Source organism: Ursus arctos, unplaced genomic scaffold (genome assembly GCF_023065955.2).
Source record: "Ursus arctos isolate Adak ecotype North America unplaced genomic scaffold, UrsArc2.0 scaffold_8, whole genome shotgun sequence".
In the NCBI taxonomy this organism is placed as follows: domain Eukaryota; kingdom Metazoa; phylum Chordata; class Mammalia; order Carnivora; family Ursidae; genus Ursus; species Ursus arctos.
The window spans coordinates 78460112-78487553 of NW_026623100.1; the positions used below are offsets into that span (position 1 = coordinate 78460112).

At 45.2% G+C, this 27442-nt stretch overlaps 1 protein-coding gene across 2 annotated transcripts in view; it reads right to left on the minus strand.

Moving 5' to 3' along the window:
- GRHL1 (grainyhead like transcription factor 1) overlaps window positions 1-11432 on the minus strand; it is a 52035-nt gene extending 40603 nt beyond the window's left edge. Inside the window, exons 1-5 of one of the 2 annotated variants that reach the window (XM_026518699.4) lie at window positions 11252-11432; window positions 7903-8089; window positions 4197-4267; window positions 1692-2082; window positions 575-651 (exon numbers count right to left, since the gene is read on the minus strand). In XM_026518699.4, coding sequence (XP_026374484.1) covers window positions 575-651; window positions 1692-2082; window positions 4197-4267; window positions 7903-8089; window positions 11252-11271 — 746 coding nt within the window. In that variant the 5' untranslated portion in view covers window positions 11272-11432. The remainder of the gene's footprint in view (window positions 1-574; window positions 652-1691; window positions 2083-4196; window positions 4268-7902; window positions 8090-11251) is intronic. The other variant, XM_057309302.1, reaches the window with a different exon arrangement.
- Window positions 11433-27442: the final 16010 nt, after the last annotated feature.

A 27442-nucleotide genomic window follows, 5' to 3' on the forward strand; every position in this document is an offset into this window, starting at 1 on the left:
ACTGTTTTTACTTCAAAATACAGCATACAAAAAATGCATAAGACAAATGTATAAAATGAAATCCTAAATGATTTTTAAAAACATCCGAAGGTGTTTGTACATTTTCATAATTAACTTGGAAGATATTCATATTCCCGGCGTGGGTACAATTTTGTGAGGTTTTAAAAGAAGAGGTTGTCAGGTCAGAAAAAAGCTGACTTCATCTACTTTACCACGAGTGAGGCTAATAAAAAATAAAAGCCTTTATCCACTTGATGTTTTTCCTAAATTCTCACAGAATTATATGCTTTTGGAAACAGAAGGGAGCTCAGGGATCTAATTTAATCGCCTCTTCTCTTCTTTTAGATTCCATTCTACTACCATCACATAAAGAAACTGAAGGAAAGAAAAAGCACCAACACCAAGAATTAAGGAAACATGAAACACAGTACAGAGCTCAAAATTAAATGCACTAAAGCAAATGTCCTCTAGCAAAGATAATACCACCAAAGCCACCTCTGATTTTCCAATATCAAATTAACAAAAAAGTCATAAAAGCTGAAAGTTAAAAATCAAATTAAAAGACAACTATTACCCAGAAACACTGTCAAAAACATAGTCCTCTGAATTCATGCCAGGCATCCGTAGACTGAGATCCGAGGGGAAGAAAACCTGAAATATCAATGTAATAAGCCACAACTATTTAACTGGTTATCAGGCTTACTAAAGACCAATATATGGTACAGCACAGAAGTATGTGGCTTACGGCAACCCACTACTCACTCGATATTCGTTTTAAAATAAAAATCTTAACTCTAAAAAAAAAAAATCTTAACTCTACAAAAACAATTCTGAAGGAAAAACCACCATTTTATATGCCACTCAATTAGATGAAACAATCAGTGCAGGTACCCCCCAGACTGCTGCCTTGTCCCCTTTTCCCAGCTTCCCCACACATCTCAATTCTGTTCAAACTCTAGAATCTGCAACCAAAATCTCATGACTTTTGGGGATCATCACACTAGGTGAAGATACAATATCAAGTCTGCACCACTGCTGGATGGATTGGTGCATTTTTCTCAGAAAAGACTACTCTTCTGCTCCTAACTCCATAAGCAGAGGGATGTTCCTTTCCCCCGAGAGACATTAAATATGGCTTCGAACATCTCCACTCCCTAACTTTTACCTGAGAGGTGTTCATCACCATAAGCCCCCCAAAGTGTCTGGAGGTAACCTGTAAATTTCACACAACGCATTCATCAGCACGATCTACTGCCTCCCTGACTCTGCTTCCAACCGAGGGAGACCAAGCAAGTACATGAGAAGTCATGTCATACGGAGACCAACCGTAGGAGCCTTGTTTTGGTCTAGGGCAAAAGCTGAAAACAGACTCATGTGGAGATATCTGTTGCTGATGGAAGATTAGGTATGGGGTTCTCTTTCTCCAACAAATCACTTAGCTGAAATCATAATTGTTAACTCAAATACTGGTAAGATTAGCCATGTGCCCTTGATAATAATTTCTGGTTTTGTAGGTTTAGTTTACAAATTATACCCATGGGCCTTTTCTTGTAAAAAAAAAAAAAAAAATCTCTTGTTCCTAATCCATTCATTTCAGGCTGAGTTTCAAGCTTACATAACGAGGAAGAGGTGGAACCCAATACTTATACAAACACACAAACGTCTTGGGAAGATGCTTGCATTTCCTGTACCTCCTGAACGCCTTCCTTGAAGGTCTCTGAGAAGGTAGAGTCTGGAGTTCGCCTTTGAGCATTTGGGGGTTGAGCACCAGAGCTGAACTGGTCAGCACTAAGATTCCGGTCGAAAACCACCACCCGCTCCGTGGGCTCAGGATGATATACTGCTGGAGAGATTCCCACAGCAAAGCCATGGGGCTGGGTTTCTGTCTTGATGGAGTGGGTAGGCATTGTTGCTATGGAGACAGTGACTGTTGTATCAGGAGTTGTTAGATGGCCTCTCTTATCAATGCCCAGTTGGTTGCCATGGGGAAGGACAATGTTAAATGGCACATTTTTCAGTACTTGTACTCTGTTTTCTCCAGCAGAAATGAGGGACTGCTCAGTCACATTTGGTATGCTGTTTCTTTAAGAAAAGATAAGAAAAGAAAACTGTGTTTTCAAACTCAGTGTTGATACAGTTCTTTGACAATTTTATTTTCCTAATGGCAATGGGCCACTGGGTCCTGTGCAATAGTAATAATAATAATAATCATACACTTGAGAGAAGCCAAATAAATAGAAAATGGCAATGACAACCCATTATTAGAGCAAGAAAAAAAAGACTTCATGGTTAATCAGTGATAAAATCCAAAAGTATCAAGTAAAATTTCATTTGAAATCTAGAGAACTCAGAGCTCTCCTCCTACACTTTATCTTCAATAATCCTAATACAATGGTCATATTTCACTAGAAGCCTGAAGCTACGAACGGAACTGGCTGGAACAGCACCGTGCTTCAAGCACAGACTAGAGTCCTTCTGCCTTGGCTCAAGTTCTGTGACCTTTGCTGAGCTATTTCATCTCTTAGCAAGCACATGCTCATCTATAAAATGGGGGTAATAATGCTATCTGTCTATCCTCACAAGGTTGTGACGAGGACGAAATGGGACGAGGTGCTGAAATGTGTATGATGATGCCTGGCGCACAAGGGCTCGAGAAGTATGAACGGTCATCCCTTGGCCACGACTTTCCCTACTACCTACGCTTATTTGGCTTTCTCTACCACCAAAAGAAAACCGATGGTTACATTGCACAGGTAGATATGTTTGCATAAAATTGCTTTTGGTTTAATAAATATCCTGGGCAACAGAAGATGATTTCTAGTCCAGGGTAAAATCAGTGAATTTTCAAAGCCCCCTCAAACAATATAGGCTCATACCTTTAAGGAAAAAAGCAACTTGGCAGTTTTGTACATTTCAGATCAATGAAATGTACAAACCTTGCACCATAAATTCACTCCCAAGAATTTATCCTAACGAAAGAACAAAAGGAAAAGCTATCCAGAAAGTTATTTGTCAAGGCTCTGTAGTGGTAGAAAAAAATTAGAGCCTTAATGTTAGGATAACTAAGTTTTGCTTAAAAACTATAGCAAAAATAAGCATTAAAAGTTGGAGAAGAGGGAAGAATAGATTAAACAGGAGGAATTACCTTAGTAACTGTTGAGGCTAGTAATGATACACACAGGCTTACATTATTTCTCTACTTTTGTTGTTTGAAAATACCCATAATAAAAAGTAACATAATAAAAGCCGTAAGTCCTTCTCCAAAGGGTAATTATGAAGATGAAAACAGCAACATGGAAAACACTCATGGAAGGGATTAACTAGAAGAACACAAACTATCAAATGCTATCTGTGAATACAACCACAACCACATAAAATGTGCAGGCACACCCAAATATGAATAAATAAATCATTGAGATAGTGGGATTCTGAGTGACCATTCTTTCTTTAAAAATATTTTACTCCTGGGGTGCCTAGGAGGCTTAGTCGGTGATGCATCTGACTCTTGATTTCAGTTCAGGTCATGATCTCAGAATTATGAGATCGAGCCCTGTGTCGGGCTCCAAGCTAGGCCTGGAGCCTGCTTATGATTATCTCTCTCCCTCTGCCCCCCCCTTTCTTGCACTCTCCAAATAAATAATATAATATAATATAATATAATATAATATAATATAATATAATATAATATAAATATATCCATTTATTTCTATTACTAATAGAACATAGGGAAATTTACAAGGTATGCTTAAATTATTTTTCAGGGCTATAAAGTCAAGCCTTAATTTCTGAAAGTTTTAACCTAAATAACCTAAAATAACTTCAACAGGAGTTTGGAATACAGCTGCTTCATTACGTTTTACTTAGGCCATTATTCAAGATCACTGGTACTTAATTTTTTTTAAAGGACCCCACCTTTGCATTAAATGCCACACCCTTCTTAAGAGAAACTCAAAGACAAATAAGGGAACAGTTTGCTTACATTATTGCTAAAAACATCCCTCCACAGAAAAAGAAAGTTAATGCTTTGTTTTGCAAAAAAGGCAACTATGTCTAAAGAAACTGGCAACTTCTCAGAGCAACAGAATCATAATTATCACTTACCTGTTCCACTAAAGCTTTTTCATTTAAACTCCTGCTTTATTGTCACAGACACCTGTGACAATACAACAGTACTATTTTATGCTATTAGACGTTACCTTTTGCTGTGATCTGGCTCTGGGTGCTCACCATCTGGCTTTGCTGTTGATGACCTCCTCTCTCTTGGAACCTTAGATATTAACAAACACAACACAATTTAGTTCTCACTTAGTGGAGTATAGATACAGCCTCTTATTTTTCAGTTAAGTTCAATCACTCACATGTCCACTTGATCGCCCACCAAATGCCAGGCAGTGGGGATACACAACGAATAAGACAGTGTCTGCCTTCAAGAGCTTACAAATCTTGTCACAAGGTTAATATGTAAAAACTGACGATTCTTTAGTTGCCAAATAAACTCAGGGCATCACAGATTTACTTCGTCATTGAGTTTGGGTTTCTTCTCTTAGAAAAAAACACCTCTGGCTTGGTTTTACCCATTTATCCACGCTATGGAATAAACCAGAAGCTGCTGAGAACACAACTGGACTCTCAGTATTCTTGCTGCTCCTTTTCACGACCCCTCCTTACAGATCAAATGCACAATCAAAAGGATCAGCCATGCTAACAGTTCATTTCCAAGATCCCAGTGCCGGCTTCAAGTGATAAATTTCTTCAGATACCGTGCAATTCACATTATCTGGTACCCGAAGGACAAACTGAACTAGGTTTGTTCTATACCTTTTTTGATTGATTCTGCTATTCTTTACATAGGAGGTGAAAGCAGGCTAACATTACAGGTGTACCGCAGACATCAACCCACTCGAGACTAGTTCCCAACATGTACTCCAAAGTTGCTAAATGTTTGAAACTGTTTTCAATGTGAATGTATGAATACAATTACCTTTAAACACAAAATAAATTGTTTCATGTGTTAACAATGTGCTTTTAAAGCTTTATCAAAGTTATTACATAGGGGCACCTGGGTGGCTCAGTTGGTTAAGTGTCCACTCTTGATCTCAGCTCAGGTCTTTTTTTTTTTTTTTTTTTAAGATTTTTATTTATTTATTTGACAGAGAGAGAGAGACAGCCAGCGAGAGAGGGAACACAAGCAGGGGGAGTGGGAGAGGAAGAAGCAGGCTTCCCAGTGGAGCAGGGAGCCTGATGCGGGGCTCGATCCCAGAACCCTGGGATCACGCCCGGAGTCGAAGGCAGATGCTCAACGACTGAGCCACCCAGGCGCCCCTCAGCTCAGGTCTTGATGTCAGGGTGGTGACTTCAAGCCCCGGGTCGGAATCCATGCTGGGCGTGGATGGAGCCTACTTAAAAAGTTATTATGTAAAAACGACAGATGACTATATCCAAAGAACTGAAACAAATCAGTTCATTTAAAAAAGAAAACAATGTTACACCTGTCATAAGAAGCCAACATATTAGTACTAAGATTGTCACCCTTAATGGACAGATGGTTTATCTCCTCCTAAGATGTAAAATACTTTTAGGACCCTTTATTTAAAACGCATATGCACATAACCCTTGCAATCACTATTATTACATCAGTCTTTCTGGTACTAAACTTGCTGGTTTTCTCCCATTTCCATTCTCAAAAGTTTCAGTTAAAAATACATAACTTCAAACTTCGTAAACAATACTTAGGAACTTATGATTTTTACACTGATTGAGTCAAGAAAACAAGATGTAGGGGCGCCTGGGTGGCACAGCGGTTAAGTATCTGCCTTCGGCTCAGGGCGTGATCCCAGTGTTATGGGATCGAGCCCCACATCAGGCTCCTCTGCTATGAGCCTGCTTCTTCCTCTCCCACTCGCCCTGCTTGTGTTCCTGCTTGTGTTCCCTCTCTCGCTGGCTGTCTCTATCTCTGTCAAATAAATAAATAAAATCTTTAAAAAAAAAAAAAAAGAAAACAAGATGTAAGAAGAATCGATATATTGTAAGTTCCACTTCGAAGGAATTCTTCGGCTCAACTTCCCAGGCAAAGATTTCTTCTAGCGTCATCAGTTACCACACAAGTTTCCCTTCATATTCAAAGAAACAAAACAGAATAAAACAAAACTTACCTCAGTCTCTCAAACACAACAAACTGGATACATGGCCTCATACCAGAAAATAATGAAATCTTTTCTTTAGGTCCCAGCCAAATTTGGTAATCATAATCAAGCTATCTTCTCTGTTTTTTCCCCCTCTGCATTTTTCTTTCTTTCTTTCTTTCTTTCTTTCTTTCTTTCTTTCTTTCTTTTTCTTTCTTTCTTTCTAAGAGTTTATTTATTTATTTAAGACAGAGAGAGAGAGAGAGAGAGAGAGAGCGCGCGCGAGCGAGTGCATGTGTGCGAAGGGAGCTAGAGCGTGAGAGCACAAGCAGGGGGAGCTGCAGGCAGAGGGACAGGGAGAAGCAGACTTCCCATGAGCAGGGAGCCCAACAGCGGGGCTTGATCCCATGATCCCGGGATCGTGACTTGAGCTGAAGGCAGCCGCTTAACTGACTGAGCCACCCAGGTGCCTCCACCCTCTGTATTTCTTATATTCAGGAAAGAATGCAGTGCCAGAATGTAACAAAATGTAAGCAACTGGTGAATCTAAGTGAAAGTATCTGGGAGTTAATCGTCCGATTAAATCGAAATTTTCTATAGGTCTGGAAGTTTCAAAAACAAAAATATGGCAAAAACAAACTGTGATATATAGCCATCACCACATACTATTACTGAGCAGAAAGAAGAATGCCAGGGGCGCCTGGGTGGCACAGCAGTTAAGCGTCTGCCTTCGGCTCAGGGCGTGATCCCGGCATTATGGGATCGAGCCCCACATCAGGCTCTTCCTCTATGGGCCTGCTTCTTCCTCTCCCACTCCCCCTGCTTGTGTTCCCTCTCTCGCTGGCTGTCTCTATCTCTGTCAAATAAATAAAAATAAAATCTTTAAAAAAAAAAAAAAGAAAGAAAGAAGAATGCCAAAGAATAGAGCAAGCAAAGGACGTTCCACAGGAGACAGCGTGGCAGGCTGAAGAGGATAACTCTGGCACAATCCACACCAGGCCTGAGATCCTAACCGCCACACATACCAGTTACCTGACCTGAGAACTTCATTTTTTCCCATCTGCGGAACAGGGATCATACCACATATTTTGCAGGCTTTCTGGAGGAATCGGAAATAGCATGCATGCCGGCAACATGTGTAGCATGATAGAGGTAATCAGTAAGTGGCGGCCGGTGTTATTAGGACGGCGATGAGGACACAGATCTCCGGTTAGGAACGTCACATAAAACTCCAGGCAGAGGACAGAGTCTATTTAATTAAGACTAATCTATAGAAATAGGCAAGAAAATATATCCCGATCTTAGAACTAGAAAGTCCAAGGCTAGAAAAATTAGCTTTTTTTCCTTCATGAATCCCACAATCAAATCAAAGGATCTGTGAGATCATGTAAGGAAAAGCAAATCACTCTGACTACATCGGAATAAAGGTTAGAGCGCAGGTAAACGAACCACTGTCTACTCCTCGGGGCACGCACAAGTGCCTCTGGTAAAACGTTCCATCGCAGTAAGACACATCTACCAGCTTCTTTTATGGTAGCTTCACCTGTCAGATCGAGCTAGAACAGCTGGCTGCTTCACCCATTTTAAAAACAACCCTTTGATTCTATGATTGCAGATGTTCAGCTTTGAACCGCAGTAAGTCAAAGCACTCATTAAACTATTTATAGTCACTGGAGAAGCAACTTGCATTACATTCTCCCAGCAAATTACTGTTTTACATGCTGCTGAATCAAGTGCATCTCGGCCTGTCGTGAAGTTTCAGCAGCGGAGGCGCGTGTACCTTGTAATAGTCGTAGAGCAAGCCCAGCGCGGCGGCACTGTCTTCATCGCCATTGATGCTCATCATCGCTTTGGTTGCCGCAGTGAGAGGGTTTTCCAGGAAGGATTTCCAGGCTTCATCCTCACTAGTATAGGAGCGCCGCTGTGGATAAAGGGCTTCATTCTGAAGAACCAAGACTGGCCGTTTGCTTCAGAGAAATTAAAAACACACATATAGATACACCTCATACTTTACCGCAAGGAACCATAAGCAAACTTTTAAAGACCCAAACAACCAATTCCTTGATATGCCAATAAAATAGCCTAATGACCCCCCCCAGCAAAGTAGATTAAGACAAGACCAGGAGACAACCCACTGGAACGCACACCGACGGGTCCCCCAGTAAGATATACGGTATTGAGGCAGCCAGGAAACCTGCAGTTAACCTACACATGTGACCCAGGATATACTATTTGGCAAAACAAAACAAAACAAAACACTCCAAGAAAATGCCAGGCTATTCAAATACTTCAGTAAACAAACACAAGGACAATGCAAGGCAAAATAGAACATTCTCCTCAGACATCTACAGTTAGGACTGTACCCTCTTAAAGAGAGTGTACACTGTTCACTCATCATGCTGCTACATGTTACTTCCCTCTTTCTCCTGTTGATACCATGCCTTAAAAACTTTCCTACCCACAAACCAGGGAGAGAGGAGGAGGGGGCGGAAAGAAAAAGAGCGACTTCGGTTAATCCTCGGGGGTATATGAGAAAGTTAGAATAGTCTACTGATTACCAGCAGATTGAGCATGGAATGTGGCCAAAGGGGACTGTAAATCAATAAGGAGCCATAATTTTCTGGCATGGGAGTTAACTGTTTATCTTAGAGATAAACACTTAAGAATCTACAACAATAAATAAAGCCACTGAACAAAAAGAGCTTTTAAAGAAAGTAGGTGGGAAATCTGTTTTTAAAAATCTTTACTAGATTTTCACACTGGGCAAGAACGGTTTCATTTTAACATTGTAGTTTGATGGGAAAAATCCAGAAAATCAACGGAGATCTTAGTAAAGTCTTACAGAAGATTTAATTTTAAGGATTAAAACAAACATTACTGATTCCAAAAACTTGAAATGTCAACAGTCTCAACAACCGTTCAGCTGGTACTATTTAATAAGTCAATAAGGAGAAAAAGTAAAACACAAACTCCAGCAAAATGAAGCAGGGTTTTTTTTAAGGGAAAAAAAATTGCTAATGTTCAAAGCTACTCTGAATTATCAGTATTCTAACAAGCAAATTTAAGGCTCAGCTCTCATTGCAACACACAAATGAAATATGTAAATGGCCTAAAGGTGACCTACCTACTCTAAAAGTGAATGTAGAAAGATTGACTATCTTTTCAAGTAATCAACAAAGGTTAGGTTTTTGGCAGTCACCCAGGCCCTTTAAAAACAGATACAGATTTTTAAAAAGGAGAACATCTTTGAAAAGGGGTGGGAACGCGGACCAACAACTTAATTTATCCTCAAAATCAGGTCTTAGTTGGAAGTCGGTGTTTTAAACTCATGTCTAGGCATAAAATCCAAGGCATAAAATCCAAATGCTAATTACATTTAGTAGGAAAAGCGGTCTTCAGGGGGTGTACTATGCTAACACAAAAGAAACACAAAGAAGCAGTTTATTTAAAATGAAGGCTATGTGTACAAACCTCAAATTCACAATAAATAAATAAACACACAAAAGAGCATTCCCTACACCATTAGGAGCAGAGTATAACAGTGGTATCTTGGGGTGATTTACTGGTGTGCGGCTAAGCTATTATTAATAGTGTAATAGCTACTTCCAGGAGATTATGACAGCGCTTGGCTCATTCAATTCCCGTAATGCTAGTTTTTCAGCTTACCTTCTTCTCCCACCCCCATCCCAAATTTGTACAGGCAACAGAAAATATTTTTTGCAAATGGTTTTGTTTGTGATCACCCTGGAGGTGTCTTCCATTTCCAAAGTGTGCCTAAGGCCAAAATTGTAGCTTTGGAAATTTGCCTTATCTAAACCATAAGTCAAGAAATAAACAGTAACCAGTTGCCTGTCTTAGTCTACTTCCTCATATGACAGTCAGGCAGTTGCTAGTCCCTAAAGGCCCATCACTGCCTTTGGTAAGTCTCAAACCCTTCATCGGTGATCTCTCAAGACTTCTGAAACATATTTCAAGTGATAATTTAACTGCACATTCTACAACACAAGATTAATCCATTGAAGATACCCCATACACAGTATCTAACCTTCCCAATCGGAAAAAGAGCACACTTAAATAAAATGATCCTTAACAAATAATTATAAAACTGGAAGGAACAGCTCTGATAGGGATTTACCCATCTGAAGTATACAGATTGGTTTGGTGCAATATACTTTTTTACTAATAAGTGTTTTATTTCGCAACAATTTTACAATTACAGAAAAGTTGCAAAGAAAACATAGAAATATCCCTCACCCAGTGTCCCTCAATGTTAATATCTTACATTATCACCTTGCATTTGTCAAAAGTATTTCTTCAATCACGAACTTCAAAAGGTGTATTAGTACAGTACGTTCTGTTTATCACCCAGATTTCGAAGCAGATTTCATCCTCTTGATATTTTCCGAAGATTTTTAATTACAGTAATCTGTAATTACCATCAATGATGCAAGTGGCAAAATAACTCCTACAACAATTTTCTCACTCACACTGCCAGCCAGAGGGGGGAAAATGCCAGGACATCAGAGCACTTCAACTTTTCCCTAATTTCTCCTTTCGGAAGTTCTAGCAGGCGGACTGAAGGAGATGGCTGGACGACAGGGGCTGATTACCCGAGACGTCTACCTTCCCAGCGGGGGAGCGGGTCCCAAAACGCTCCGCTGGCCCCCCTGAGCAAAAGCGACCCTGGCGGGGGTCCCGCGCGGCGCCCCGAATCTCCCTCCCCGCATCCTTGACAGCAGCAGAACGGAGATGGGGGCGCACCCGCGGGGTGGTCCCCCTGAAGAGGCCGCTGAGACGGGGGTGGGGATCAAGGAGGGAAGTCTCCCCTCCTAAATTGAGTCCCCAAGGCAAGGGTCTCCCCCGGGGACTTTGGTGGAACAAAGGCGCGGGGGAGGGGGTGCCGAGGGCAGAGGCCGCGGCGGGGATGAAAGTGGACGGCGAGACGAGCCCCCCTCCCTCCCGGCCCTCTTCGCGTCCCCGCCCGCCAGGCCTCGCCCCGCGCCCGGCGCCCGGCGTCGCACCCCCGCCCGCCCTCGCCTCTCCCGGCCTCGCGGCAGGTGCGGCCAGCCCGGTGTGCAGCGGCGGCCTGAAGCCGCACGGCCGGACTCGCGCGCCGGCGCCTCACTCACTTGTCGTACTCCTGTGTCATCGCGCTTGCTCGCCGCTGCCGGGCCGCAGAACTGGACTTTCGGGTTGGGACAGTACACCCGATCCGGGGGGAGGAGGCGGCGGCGGCGGCGGCGGCAGCGGGTCCGGAGCGGCGGCCCCGACGGGTTGGGTTCGCTTTTCTCGCTCTGAGCCGGCTCCGCGCGGGCTGCGCGCTCTGGGCGCCCGGGCTCGACCTCCCATTGGCTGGCGGCTCGCCGGCCCGGGGCGGGGCCTCGGGACCGGGCGGCCGGCGGCGCCACCTGATTGGCCGGTACCTGGGGCGCCGGGGCGGGGGCCGCCGCTCCGCGTGGCCGCGTCCGTGAGGCGCGCCCCGCGCTCTCGGCCTGCCTCCCGCCGGGACTGGCGTGGCCGCGCGGCTTCTGCGCGCACCTCCCGCCCCTTCGCGGGCCTCCGCGCGCCCGCAGCCCTTGGCGGCTCACCTGAGGGACAGGCCGTGTCTTGGCGCCCCCTTCTCGGGCCTTGCAGGTCCGTCCCGCCCCGCTAGCCCACCGAAGCCCTCCGCGCTCCAGTAACGGAGCCTCGCAGCCCGGGGTCCGCCGCTCGGCTGCCTTGGGTACCTTCCCTCCCCGGGTCTGTGAAGCGCCCAGTCCTCGTGCCGCCTCTTGGTCCGAGTCCGCTTATTTATGAGGCTTCTGGCTTTTACCTGAGAAAGCTCAGATGTCTCCTTCCTCGCCGAGCCCACCGCAGCTGTCCGGCTTTGGAACCTCCTGCGCATCCATCTTACATTGGCCGCTATGTGACAGTCACTGGGCAACCGTTGTTTCCCCTCCTGCGGCCGGGGTGAGAACCTGCCGAGCGGTGGCATCAACCTCCAGCCCCAGCCGCCTGGTCCCAAAGGGCCTGCCTGTCCCCCTCCTCTGCGCCGCACCTCACTGCTGGCCCCCGCGTCTCCCACCTCTAATCCCCGGGCACCCCTTTATCAGGACCCCCATCGGGGTTTCAACCCCCTTATCCTTCACTCCCCTCACCCCAGACCTCCTTCCTCAGGCTCCATCTCTAACCTACTGCTGAGCCTTCCAGCAGCCTATTGCAGTGTCTCTGTGCTTACCACCCGGATGTCATTCATTTCCACCCCTACCCGTGGCCCAAATTGTCCTTCTGAGCTGAAGCGCTCTTCTTCTCTGGGGTCTGCTCGCTGGTTCAACAAATATATATTGAGAGAACTCCTATATGCCAGGCATTGTTCTAGATGCTGGAGATAGTGAGCAAGTTTCCCTGCTTGCCTTCAGCATCCTAGGGGGTAACAGGCAATAAACACAATGAGTAAATTATACGGTGTGTTGGAGAGTGGCAAGTTCTGCAGGAGAAAAAGCAGAGCAGGCAGCCGGAGAGCATGGGGTGGAGCCCCGGTTGGAAGGTTTGAGGAGGAAAGGCCTTCAAGGAAGTGGGGGTGGAGGGTACAGACAGAGGCACACCTTTGCATAAGTTGTGAACAGTGAACATCAGGAGACCCGTATGACCAGAGGGGGACAAAGTGGGAGGACGGGGAGATGTAGGATTTTGTGTCCACTTTGGTTTTTACTGAGTAAGATGGAAGGTTTGGAGTGGAGCAGTGACCTGATCTCACCCCGTCTTTAAATAATTTGGGGGGTAGGGGCGCAAATATGGGAGCAGTGAGCCCAGACCAAAGATAACAGTAGTGTGGCCTCGGGTGGTGGAGTGGAGTAGTGACATGCGGTTGGATCTATTCTGAAGGTAAAGCCAGCAGGATTTCCTGAAAATTAGATATAAAGTATGAGAAAAAGAGATTCAAAGACAGCTATAAAAGGTAAAAGCTGGAAGGAATGTTTTTGCCATCACTGAGATGGGGAAGACGGCTGGAGTCCCATTTTGAACGTAAATTCATTTTTATTTTTATTGAAGATCCAAGTAGATACATCAGAAGGTTGGATGTGAATATGGAGTCCAGGGAGGAAGGTGCTGAATGGACATTGGGGAGTCACCAATCAGCACAGAGATGGTCTTGAAAGCCTGGGGATAAGATTGATCTCCTCTGTGGTGAGGGAGGGAAGAAGGGGACCAGCATGGGATTCTGGAGCCCCCAACATAGGAAGGCTGCGGAGAAGAGGATCCAGAAGAGACAGAAGAGGGAAGACCACTGAGGTCGGAGGAGAATGGAGGCACGGGAGCTGAGTAGAGAAAGTGAAACAGGAGGAAGGCATGGTCAGCTGGGGCACACGCTGCCTGGAGGTCACGTAAGATGACGATTTAGCAGCATGGAAGCCCCTGGGGGCTTCATTCAGCACTGTCCCTCAGCGATCCCAGCCAGTTTCCTGCTCCCTGTTCTCCAGGCGCCTTGGGCTCTGAATCCACATCTACAGACACTTCTCACAGTCCCCTTTCTGCCAGTTCCCGTTTCCATCCCCTAATCCTAGGTACAACACTGCAGCACGGAGCCTGTCCTTTTTTCTTATTCACTAGTTTCCTGTTTAAATAGATTGTATGGTTTTAAATGAGACAATTTGAGGGCAAAATTAATAACAGTATAGGTGGAAATCATCAGCATTGCACTGCTTGAAGCGACTCACGGTGGGACCCTGTCTCTTCCTTGAATTTTCTCTTCTTCCTCTACCGCATCTCCAGCTGTGGCCAGGCTGGACTTCGTAAAGCACACATTTGAGATCATGTCACTCTGGTGCATTCAAGATAAAGTTCAAACGCCTTAGCAGGGTGTGTAGGTGAATAGCTCAACCTGCCCTTTCGCTCTTCTGCTCCTTCCGGTGTTGCTCAGTACTGAGAACCATTCCTGCCCCAATTCCCTGCTCCTCCACTTCCCACTTGGCCCACTCCACTCAACCTTCCAGACTCAGCCAGGACTCCCCATTACTCCAGGAGGACCTCCCTGACCTCCTAGGCTGGGTCAAGTGTCCTGTGCACACCCATCGTCCCCCACGCATCACCCCATCACCTTTACCACATTCTGTTTGCACTATGCAATTTTCTGTTTGTGTCCAGCTCCATCATGGTGGGGGCTCTTCATGAGAGGGCAGGGATCGTATCGCTTCCATTTGAATGTCCCCAGCCTCATGCGATACACATAGAAAATATCCAGTAAGTGTTCATTGAATGGGTCTGAGTCTGGACCATGTCTGGGGTTGATCTAAATGGCCTTCCTGTTACAAAGACTAACAGCCTCATGCCTCAGTCCCACTGCCTGATACATGGTAGGCACAAAATAAATACGGGACGAATGAATAAATATCAAATCACAAAACCAAAAACAAGAACAGTAAGGGCCCGGGTTGTTAGACCTCAGATGTATTAATAAAAAACATTGGATCTATTTTGTAAATGTTAATACAGGCTTATTGAGCTTGTCTCTAAGAGGTCTCTAAAATAGAAGTTAAAATCCAGATCTATGAGCAATCCATCTATCTGTTGGCAATACCTTTATTTTTTTAAATTATAAAAATCATACATGGTCATAGTTTTTTTAAAAAGCAAAAAAGAAAGAAAGGGAGAAGTAAAGGAACAACAACCAAAAAAGGAAATAAGGGAAATTTAAGTAACGCAGAGGGTTTAGAGCACAGAGTGCCTCCCTCCTCCCTGCCGTCCCTCTCCCCAGAGACAATCACTGGGAACAGTTTTTGTGTCTCTTCCTAGATAATGCCTATGTTTCTACAAGCATACATATGTTTTATTTTCTTACACAAATGGGATTCACACTGTGCACAGCCCTCCTCAGCCTGCTTGCTTCCATCTTTAACGTCTTAAACATTTCCCATGTGAGCGTATCTACTGCCTTTTTAAAAAAATGGCTACATATTATGTCTTTCTATTGATGTGTGACAATGAGGTCCTATGGGTGAGCAATTATGGCTTTTCTCCCCAGTTTTTCACAATTATAAACGTTCTGCGATAAACATCCCTTTAACTATACACTTTGCGCACCAGACTGGGTACGACTATTGGGTAAATCCTAGAACTGGAGCTTCGGTGAAAAAGGCATGCAAAGTTGCAGTTGTTATAGGTCTTACCAAACTGTTTTCCAAAAGGTTGCCCCATCTGGTTCCAACCAACAGGACGTCGGACAACCTGAAGGGCCACACACCCCCAACCACGGGCATTATCAAACTTTGCTCTGCCAGCCGGTTGGATAAAAAAAAAATCCCTCATTGTTTTGATTTGCATTTAAAAAAATTATGAGTGAGGTTTAGCATCTTTTTGTTTGTTTGGCAATAATTCTTTTTAGCTCATGGATGGGGTTGTGTGTTTTGTTTTGTTTTGTTTTGTTTTTTTAAGAGAAGGAAGATCTTTGAGGCACCTTCTTAAGTCATGGGCTTCCAAGTAGGGAATGTGGCAGTAAGGAGCCCGGGTTGAATAGATCGAGTGGGTTCTAGCCCAGGTTCTTCTGCTTTCTGGGCCTCAGAAAAAGGAAGAGGTTGGACTGGCCATCTGGTCCCTTCCAGCTCCAGTGTCTCATGACTCAAAAGAATGATCGTGAGGAGTAGCTCTGATCTTAGCTATCCACCGTTTACAACCCGAGGTCCAGCCTCCTTAGCCTGGCATTTAAGTTCCTTCCCTATCTGGCCCCTATATACATTTCCGAATTTATGTCCCAGTGAAAAGCCCCCAGTGCTCTGGACGCCCTCACAGTGTTCCCTGAATATGTCCTACAATTTCCAGCCCCTGGTTGCCTCTGCTGTTCCTTTCCTTCTCTCCACCCCACCACCCCCTCCCACCTCTGCCTCCGAGGCCACCTGCAAGGCCATCTCCTGCAGACATCCCTCCCCTCCCATCTGAACGACTCCCGCAGCGCCTCAGCTGTCCTGTTATTAAACCGCTCAGCACAAGCTGCTCTGCTTTTCAGTTCATTCAGCTCTGCCTGAGTTCAGGAAAATGACTTTAAGGCCATCGGATCTGGATTCAAATCGCAGACCTGCCTCCTATTTTTACCTCAAGCAGTCTACCTCACTGCCAGTCCTCAGCTTTCCCTTCTGTAAAATGAGGGAAACAATACTGAGTTTTGTGGAGTCACATAAGATCACATGCTTAAAGAAGCTCCCACAATGCCCGGCACAAAGGCACTTGAGCTGTTGGCCTCCAACTTCCGTAGAGATTAGGTGGTCGGGAGGCCAGCCTGGTTCCTCCCCGTGCCTGTCTGCTGGCCGTGTCACCTCACCATCACCTGACCAGCCAATTGCAGGGCTCGTCACATGCAGGGACCTCACTCTGAAGAAACAGTCCGTATCGGGGAGACATCGCAAGTAGTTGCCATGGTAGGGCCTCCATGCCTGCCACCCGGGAGTCAGTCCCGCCCAGCGTCCCACAGCCATCCTGTCTCTCGCTATTGTGACAGGAAAGTCTTCTGCTCTGGAGATACCGGGTGTGGAAGGGAGAGTGTGGAATCCCCACCCTTGCCTCCCAGCTCTGTGACTTAGGAAAGTTACTTAACCCTGAGCCTCAGTTTCCACAACTAGGGGATATGAGGTACTGATTCCTATCACCAGGGGATTTATCTGTTTTGTTTTGTGAAAAGTGTCTCAAACTATGCCAGGCCTATTGGAATTCAATAAATATGAAGCATTCCTCTTTCCCATTTTTCTTCACTGTATTTATTTTAAGCTGCTTAAGGGACAGAAACTATATCTCATATTTAAAACCCCCTCATCATCTAGCATGGCAATAAGCATTTTCTAGAGTATTGGTAGTTGTTATTCAGTTGTTAATGTGATGACATTAGCCTGCTTTGGGCAGTACTCATTGATCAGAGATCACATACCTCAGCCCCTTTGATCCTTAAAACAAGCCTCTGAGGTAGACAGGGTTATGCCCCACCTTGCAGATGAAGAAACGAGGTCCAAAGAGATCAAAACATGTATTCAGAGTCTCATAGTCAGTAAATTTGGGACTTGAATCAGAGTCTTGTTTCCAAATCCTGCACTTTCCCTTCTGGATAGTGGTACGGTCAATATGAGAGCATTTTGCCTGACATTCTGGGTTTAGCCTGTGGCCCCATTTTAAGGCAGCCTGGACACTTTAAATGTGGCAGAGCCATGGCCGGGGCTTCTAGTGACACCATCTGGTGTAGGGAATGGCGTTTGATTATTCTCCAAATTGATTGTCCAACTTAGAGAACATGGCAACCCGCAGAACTCTCGCTCCATCTTCCGACGTCCTTAAGGGCACTGTCCTGAACGTGCTTTTCCACGGAGGCTTCACCCTTTCCCTACCATGTCTGCCTGTCATGCCAGGATGACTGCAGTCTCAGGTGAGTCTTGTTAAATACTTGGGACTTGATCCAGACTCTCTCCCCATTTCTGAATGGAGGCAGAAGAAGCTATGTCAAGTTGGGTGTCACCCTCTTGCTGGCAACTGGAACCCAGATATCTCACATTCTTTTCTTATGGCTTCACACAGATCGATCATTCCAGCGAAGGCTCAACACTTGCAACACGGCTGCCAGAAAGCCCTTGGCTTAGACACGCTGGCCTTACCCTTCAGTAAACCTCTCTTGTCTGTGACTAATACTGAGTGGGGAGGAGCCATCATGCTTTGCGGCCATCTCAAGAAAGCGCTCCAGGCTTGGGAGTGGGAGGCCTTGGCTCTGCTCGCTGGTTCACATTTGCATATTTCACCCTTTGAAGAAAAGGTTACTAGTGATAAAACATCTTCATTATAAAATGGATATTTAAAATTGTAGCATCTCACCACTTTTTAATACGAGAAAGAGATTATCCTGCCTTTAGAGGAAGGAAACAAGGGATCAAGTTGTTTGCCCAAAGTTAACATTTCATTAACTCAATTTTTCTAGTAATTTTTCCCCAGGTGAGTTCCTTTTTACTTGAAATTTGAGTATTTTGTGACTCCCCTTTGGTTATCTTTCCTAAACACCCCAAAACTGTCAGTTCCAATATCTGGAATTTTGAGTTACTCCTGTTGGTGATAATTAGAAAAAGGAAGAACTAGGGGTTGGAAAAAGGAAAAGGAAAAAAACATCGGGAGAATTTCACAACAAGCATCAAGAGAGGGAAACGACGGGAAAGCAGGATTTGGAGTTGCAGGACTGCCTTTCACGAAGGGACAGGGCTGCTGTGTGCTCGGTCTGAAACCACCTCGAGCACCGCGCTGGTTCTCTCGCTTCGGAGTTGAGAGGCAGTGGGGCGTCACTTCTCAGGTATCCTTCCATCCTCTGAGTCAGCGCTCCTCAGGGCATCACAAAACTCCAAGTGACTCTACTCTGGGGCCGTCGTGGGGATCAGCAGATGGGGACAGGAACTCTGAGACAGGAAGTCAGAGGGCTTTTAACACAGAGACAGAGTGGGCAAAGCACAGAAAGTGCTTGTTGGGATGCAAAACAACGTACTGGCATCGCACCGAGAACGCACAGAAGAGAGACCCTACGAAGTTTCTGGTGGGTGGCAAGTAGAAATTAATTGTATGGGGCACCTGGGTGGCTCAGTCGGTGAAGCGTCTGCCTTCAGCTCAGGTCATGATCCCAGGGTCCTGGGATTGAGCCCCGAGTCAGGCTCCTTGCTCAGCAGGGAGTCTACTTCTCACTCTGCTGCTCCCCCTGCGTGTGCTCTCTCTCTCTGCCAAATAAATAAATAATAAAAAATTAAAAAATATATATTTTCTGCCCTCTCCTCCCTCCCTAAATAAATAAATGCTTGCATTTAAAAAAAAGAAATTAATTGTATGAAGTTCATTATTATAAATCAGGCGTGTGAAATCTCCTAAATGATCTTTGGCATGTTACCTATACTTTTTAAATCTTTGTGAGCTCTATTTTTCATATAAGATCTCAGGTTTCTTAGCCGCCAGATCTACGCGGCCCGTGGGTGCGTGTATCCAGGACTAACTCACGGTCTGGTGCCCAAGTTGCTCGACCTGGAGACCTGGGCACATTCATGCAAATGCTGTAAGTGCCCTAATGGGGATGCGTGTCGAACGCTTAGGGAATGATGGATTCTGCCTGGGGGAGCGGAGGGAGCAAAGAGAGGACATGGCATTTGAGCAGGGTCATAAAGGAAGGAAAAGGGGTCACCTGAGATGAGAGAGGATGTTTCTGATAAGGAATATGGCACGAGCAAAGGCCCTGAGGTGGGAGATGTCATGGTCGTTCAGGATTCCCTTGTCTGTGTTGGAGGGAGCCGGGGAGGGGGCAGGTGACTGCAGGGGCTATGTGGGGGCCACACTCTGAGGGACCGCCCAGGCCAAGCCATCAGGTTGTGGGCAGCAAGGAGCCATCAAAGGATGCTGAGCCTCAGAGTGTCATTAGATCTATTTTGGGGACAAAACTGGCGGGGGCAGGACAGGGAGAGATGCTTGGAAATTAGAGTGGTTTTGCACACACCAGGAGGGAAATGGTGAGGGCCTGAGCTGGGCAGTGACTATGTTGTCATAGGATTGGAGACTGGCCAGAGAGGCCGTTGGTGATGAAACTGTCAAGGCTGAGTGACAGAGATGTGGGGTGACAGACTGGGAGGGGTTGGCGATTTATGGTGATGAGGTGAATGGTGCCGTAATTGAGAGCCAGGGAGCATGGAGGACGAACAGGTTCAGGGCGGAGGTTTGGAGAAGGGGGTGGTGAGGAAACATGTCAGTCATAAACGCTAATGTTTTCTCCTTCACGGTAACATTTGGGTTCCTTTGATTCCAAACTGACATCACCAGGGCCGGAGCTGAGAGGCAGGGCTGTAAGCCAAAGGCCACGGATTCAGGATCAGAACTTCTCAGTGTCTTTATTTGTCAGATAACATGCTGCATCATGGGATCAGTCAGGGGATGAGAGGGGAGGGATATGTAAGTGCTGAGACCAGTGTCTGGCACATTCCCAGTGCCGCAGAGACATGTGATCTCTGTGGTATTGTCACAGGTGTACCTCGAGCAAAAGTGAGGCCCCTGTTTCCCCGTTCTGTTTTACAAATACTTCCATTTGATTCAAAACCCACATTTGGAAGGCAGACAACCAGGTTCATTCGTCAGGCAGTGATCCTTGCAGTGCCTAGCTGATAAGAATGTAGGAATGTTTTCATAATCGTTCCCTTTTTATCCCCATTCCGTCCGTCGGACCCCTTTCTTGAACGTCTGTGGGATGTGGGGTTTTATACGGAGCATGAGAAATGGCCCCCGGTCTCAAAGCCTTCCCGGGTGGCTGGGACAACAGGACGCGTGCAGAAGTAGGCTCCCTTAAATGCCAAACATAGGCTGTGTTCCTTTTTGAGTGCTGAGGAACGGGAAAGAGCTCTCCCCGATGCTGTGGAAGGACTCGGTGCCCTTTCAGACGGGGAGGATGAGATCAGTCAAGGGACAGAGTGAGTTGGGGACCAGGAGGCGGGGACCAAGTAGTGGAACAGACAGCAGAATTATGGTGCGTGGGGGCTAGGGGTGGCTGGGTGATAAAATGCAGACTCTGGGGCCACCCCACCCACTCGGAGCCCCAGGCCGTGCTGAAGAGGAGGCTGGCAGGGGGGTCAGGAAGGGTCTTAACAAGCACCACCTACATGAGACGCCGATCCCTGGGCTGCACTTGGACAAACTCAGCGGATTGACCGGGAGACGTGGAGAGGGGCTGACGTGCACATGGTGTTTTGGCAGAATGGCCAAGTGGGGAGTGGGAGGAGAGGGCCCAAGCAGGGTGACAAGGGACCCCAGGCAGAGGAGACCTTCCCAGGGAGACTTTTATTCTGGTGTGAATTTCTAAGGAGAGAAAGGTAAAAATAAGTAAACACGTTTATAATATTTTTTTATTCTCCAACATGGTAAGGAACACATCTTTCCTACTTAAAACCTTTGAGTTAAAATCAGAGACCACCTCTTTCATTTTAGGTAATGTTTAACTTAATCACTTAATCTGGATTAATGCAGACAACAATGGTGACAAAAGGTAATTACATTTAAGTGGAATTCTAACTTAAAAATTCTTTTGGCAATATCTGTGAGTCAGCCAGTTCAACGCAAACATCCATAAAACATGTACTAATTGTTCCAGAGGAAATAATTGTCGCAGAAGGGCAAAAGGCCAAGTGAGCTGAAATACCAGGTTCTTAATTTATAAAGTCACTAAAAGCACTCTTTTGTAAGTTCTTCTCAAGTCGTAGCCTATTATCAGGTAAGTCTGGCACTAAGATCGCTTTATGCTTCAATACTTCACGAGGGCACAAAACAAGGGAACACACACTAAGAGCTTCTTGAAAACATTTTGTGAGAGACTTAATACTATGTGAATTTACTCAGCTTTCAAGAATAGAGAGGTATTTAAAATGAAAAAAAAAAAAAAAGTCACTGGCTCTATGCCCAACATGAAAATACACACTTTTAACTATCTGCAATATATAATGATTTATAGAACTTTGGAAATTCTACTCAGTTTTCCTTAAGACTTGGAAATAATGCTCCTTCTCTCCTAATAGCGCTTTCTGTATAAATACAAGGTTGAATTAATACTGCTTTTTCCCCCCCTCGGCTTTGTGCCAATGGAGGGAAAAAGCAAAAACCAAAAAAGAGAGAACAAAGAACTACAGACACTCTACGGGTAAAGGTGCAACCCTTGCTGCCCCAGCCCTGGGCTCTCCTCTCCTCCTTCCTTTGGGCTACAGAAGGTTCCACTTCTGTGTGGCAATGCAAGCCTGTTGTGGCCCCAGAGAAATGCTACCCTTCGGCGAGGTAAGGCACGCAGCAGCTCTTCGCCCTGTTAACCAGCATCGCACTCTCATGATGATGTCCATTTGCCCACTGCAAGAGGAGCCAAGGCTGGCAGGTGGAAGGCCCTCCTTCTCCTTTCAAGTCTAACCCAGAATCTCAAACTGCCTGAAGAAATCCACATTCTCTGAAGGATTGTCCCCCACCAAACACAACCCCCAAACACCCAACACCTATGTTCAGAATTTATGAGGTATCTTTGTAGAGTAACAAAATATTTAGGCTAGTGTTCTGTATTCTTATGGGAAAGGATTCTCATCGTACTTCACTGGTTTAATTTCTTAGTTTTAAAAATGTAGAAGTTTTTATGTTCATTTACTATGATCAAACTTTTAATTGCCACAGATGTAGACACAGTAAATGAAAGACTTAGCGTATGAAAAAATAGATTGGTATGTCTGGTAAATAGTATATAGTGGTAGTAGATAGAGTAAAGGAAAAAACACGCACAACGTTTGGTAGGTAGATAGGTGCAGAATAAGTGTGTTCACAACTGTGTTTTTCACGAGGTTCTGATGATCCAAATTTGATAGACAACTAAGAACATGAAATTTTCTCCACTTCAGCACACATATGCTGTACTTGCATGGCTTTGAGCTTAGACGCATCACTGACAGACACACAATTTAAAGACTTTTTCTAGAAGTACCTATTGCATTCTACTCTCACCCCCGCCCCCCGGAAGTATCTGCTTCACACGATTACAATAGTTTTACAATAAAACTTGGTTTTATTTCCCTTTAGGGTGGTCACCTAATCTGTAAAATTATATTTCGTTGCAGTGGTAGGGAATCTAATGGGGGAAAAAAAAGGTAAAATAAGTTTTGTTCGTAAAAGAGATTCCACCCAAATCAACAAATATCACACGTCACTCTAATCGCAAAATAATTTATTGCTTCCCCTGAAAGGAAAAGAAAAATCTGCTTCCTGCCCCGGGCAGGGGCAGCCTGGGAACTGGGCACCCCTCCCTGGGAGCCGAGCTCCGCGGTGCTGCCCCCGCCCGCTCTGCTCTCCCTTCCTCCTCCCTGCTCCTGCGGCTCCATTTGCACCGCCATCATGGCCCTCAGCCTCCTTCTGCCTTATCTCATCATGGTGCACTTCGTAGTTTAGAAATAGCTGAGGCGAGTATTCAGGCAGAGCTAGTTCTTGAGGAGAACCTACAGGGCGCCCTGTGCCGATCCGGGGGTACCACAGCAAAGGAGAAGCGCTGCCCCCTGTGCTAAGGCATCCCTGAGAGTGGAGGTGATCCAGAAGCACCTTCGTTCTCTTGGTTGGAGTATGGGGGGCGCCGGGGGAGCTGAGCCAGCATTCCTTGTGGATGACCCGAGCCAGGGGGAGCGGAGCGGAGCCATCCGCACGCACGACCACCTGCGTCAGAGCCTGGCTGGGACACATACAGGGTGGGGACTCCTCCTGCATCTCACCCTTGAACCCAGAGGCCATCTAGGGAAGGAGATGGATGTGAGCAACGGCCTTAATAGGGACTTCAACTTTCACTTTGTCCAATATTTATTCCAAAGTGGCTGTTTTCACCCTGAAGAGGTGAAGATATCTGTAATTGGTAAGATTAAGGATTCAAAGCAGTATCTTGGCTGCCCACCACCCCCACCCAACAGGATGGAGGCTAGGGAAAATTTACAGATAATAAAACTGAGTGGCATTAATTTTGTATATTGAATGTGGTGAAATGAACTTTGACTCTCCTGGGGCGCCAGGCTGGCTCAGTCAGCGGAGCAGGCGACGCTTGATTTTGGAGTTGCGAGTCTGAGTCCCACATTGGGTGCAGAGATTACTTAAAAACAAAACTCTTAAAAAAAACTTTTTTTTGACTCTTCAAATATCGTAAGTTCCTTGGGAGCGAAGGCTGATTAAGTCTCAGGAGAGACAGCGTAGTGCAGTTTATTCTGGACTAGCTGTGTGACTTTGGGCGAGTTATGCAACCCCACTGTGGCTCAGGTTCCCCATCCGTAAAATGGAATAATAGTACCTACATCATGCGGTTATTGTGAGGATAAATTAATAACTCATTTATTAATTTAACTCCATTGTTAATATACACGAAAAATATATGAAGCACTGAGAAAAAGGTCTGGCACGTAATAGACATTATGCAAGCATTTATTATTAGGTTATTCCGTAAGACTAGAACAAATCCAGATGCTAATACAAAGTTTCTAACAGGATGCCCTGGTGGCAGACGATCAATAGATGTTAAGAATTGTTTTACCCATAATAGCATAGCATCATATTTTGCACATGAGATGTTGAGACTTTGAACTAGAGAAGAAAGACCACATGTACAGACATTGCTCATTGACTATCAACAAAGAGTCCCCCCGCCTTTCCCTGCTAATAGTACCCTAATTTTGCTCAAATATTAGAGAAAGATCCTTAATCCTGGGGAAGGTAGGAATGCATCATGATAATCTAAAGCAGTCATGGCGATCCTATTCCCCTGGTGCAGTTCTGGCCAATGGAATGTAAAGGAAACTCTACCGGGGGGCTTCTAGAAACGGTTTTCTCACCAAAGAGACCCTCGAGGAAGTGGTTAGTCCTAGTTCCCTCCTTCGACCAGGATTTGTGTGGAATTGTAGTATCCATCTTGTGACCAAGAGGTAGTGAGCTGAAGAAGAGACCAACATGCTGAGAACGGCAGAGCAAAACCAGTCTGAGTCCTTGCTAACACTGTTGGGCCACTGAACCAAATCTGGAATGACTTACCTCCAGAACTTGCGTTATGTAAAAAACCAACCAACCAACCAATCTCTGGTTTAATAATTGGAGGGGATTCTGTTAATTGCAGCCTAAAAGCATTCCTTACTTTCCATTCCATGTCATTTATTTTTGAACTTTACTGATATGTGATGGAACCAACGGTGGTTCTCACACTAGTGTGTGTGCATCAGAATCGCCGGGACGGCTCGCGGAAACATACGTGGCTGGGCTCCATGCTGAGTTTCCAAATTGGCAGGTCAGCGATAGGGCCTGGAATTTTGCATTTCTAATAAGTTTCCAGGGAATTTCAATGTTGTTGGCTCAAGGATCACACTTTGAGAACCACTGTGATAGATCATCAAGACATTTTTATTGGATTATATTTACTGAAATGTCCACAAATCTTTCTTCTAGTAATGGAGAAACAACGTATCTTACAAACACGGATGGAAAAATTCTTCATATTTCAACCAATCAAATTCAACAATACGTGAAAAGGATCATAGATTGTGACCAAGTGGGGTTTATCCTAGGAATGCAAGGCTGGTTTAACATTTGAAACTCAATTGAATTTCACATTAACCATATTGAAAGCCATATTGACTAGCTAAAAAAGAAAAAAAAAATACCACCATCTCATAGATGCAAGAAAAGCATCTAAAAAAAAAAAAAAAAAAAAACCCAGAAACAAATCAACCTTAATTCCTGATTAAAAAAAAAAAAAAAAAAGCCTCTGCAATCCAGGAGCAGAAGGGAACTTGCTGCAGCACAGACAGCGTCCATGGAGACCGCGTCTGTCTATACAAACTCTAGGAGATCCCATCTGGCCTCACAGTTTTTAAATTGTACTTATATTCTGAGGTTTCCTACATTTACATGACCCCAGACCCCTGAACTATAGACGCCTGCCCCTCCAACTTCAGACTTTGATGTCTCTCCAATGTCTAACAGGCATCTCAAACTCAATATGCCCCAAACAACACTCATTTCCCAATAGCCACTCTTCCGAGTTCCCCTGTGGCGTATGGCCTAAAATTTAGGCCTGATACCATGTGCTGCCTTAACATCTGGTGAAACTGGGAGGGCCCCAAGGTGGCCTAACTTTGACTTCCCCTCCCCACTCTGCTCCCAAGGATAGGGTCCCCTAACCAAACATGCCTTATTAAGAGGACCAGAGGAGTTCCTGCCTGCCCATGGGATTCTTCAAATAAGCCAATCATACCCTTGTGCAGGAACCAGGGACCACTCCATCCCTCTGATACGACAAAGCCTGCCTCCCTGTCCCTGGTTGTTCTCTGCTCCCGAGCGTGACCCCATTGGCCCTGCCTAGTGTGCTGCATCCTCTCCCAGGTGCTAAGTATATGTGATTAATTGGCTGCTGTCAATCCCATCTATTCAATCTTGGGTACCCTGTGTTTGGCTATTCCCACAGCTCTATAACCAACCCAGTTAACTTCCCTCACAAACAGGGTAAATAGGGGGAAATTAAAGCAGCCCCATCTTGATAAATGGTACAGGGGGAATAAATTGGGGCATTTTCATTTCTCACACCTACAACCAACCCATCACCAAATCCTTATTTATTTCATATGTAAACTGTATCTGGGATCTAATTCCTTCCTCCCACTTCCATTTCCACTACAATCTCTGTAGTCCAAACCACCACCTCTTGCCCAAACCAGAACAGCAGTCTCTGTTGTGGCCTCTACCTCTGCCCATTTCCCCCTGCAATCTATTCACCACAGAGCAACATGGTCCTTTTATGACATAGATCTGATCACACCACTCTTTTTTTTTTTTTTTTTAAGATTTTATTTCTTTCTTTGACAGAGAGCGCGAGAGAGCACAAGCAGGGGGAGAAGCAGAGGGATAGGGAGAAGCAGGCTCCCTGCTGAGCAGGAAGTCCAATGTGGGGCTCGATTCCAGGACCCCAGGATCATGACCTGAGGCGAAGGCAAACGTCCGACTGAGCCACCCAGGCATCCCAGATCACACCATTCTTCTGCTCAGAATTGTCTAATGGCTTCCCATGACGCCCTTGGGATAAAAGCCAAAGTCCTTACTGTGGCCCCGAATGCAAACTCTTCCATTTCACATGCTACTAGTCTCCCTACAACCCTAACACTCCAGCTGCCTGAACAACTTGCTATTCCTTGGCTCCATCAAGCACTCTTGCCTCAGAGCCTTTGCCTGTTTCCTTTGCTCGGAATAACCTTCCCCTGGAGAGCAGCATGGCTTGGCCATACCAGTTGATCTCTGCTCAAGGTCACCTCCCAGAGGCCTTCCTCAAACGCCTTTTATAAAAGGACCCCCTTCTCACCCTTACCTTGCGTTTCCTTTGTTGCACCTCATTAGCCCGACTGCTGCATATCTGCTTCCTCTCTGCCCCCACCCAATTAGCATAGAAGATCCTTAAAGGCAGGGACCTTGTTTACTGCTATAGCTCCAGTGCCTAGAATATGCCTGGAACACAGCTGGCCAGTGTTTGTTGCATGAATAAACTGTGAACGAGAATGCCTCATTTTCCAATACCCTCACCAGGTATTATAAAGCTTTATATATCTTTGGTAATCTATTTTAATTTGTATCATTTTTTGGGGTTGGCCTTTGTATTTCTTTTTTCCAGAAAGCTATCTTTTCATATTCCTTGCTCAGCTTGTCTTTTTCCTATCGCTTTGCAGGATCTATTGATACATTAAAGAAATTATTCCTTTGTCTGTCCTATGCTGCGAATATATTTTCCTACTTGCTATTTGCCTGTGACTTTGCAGTCACATTACCAATTTTTCCCT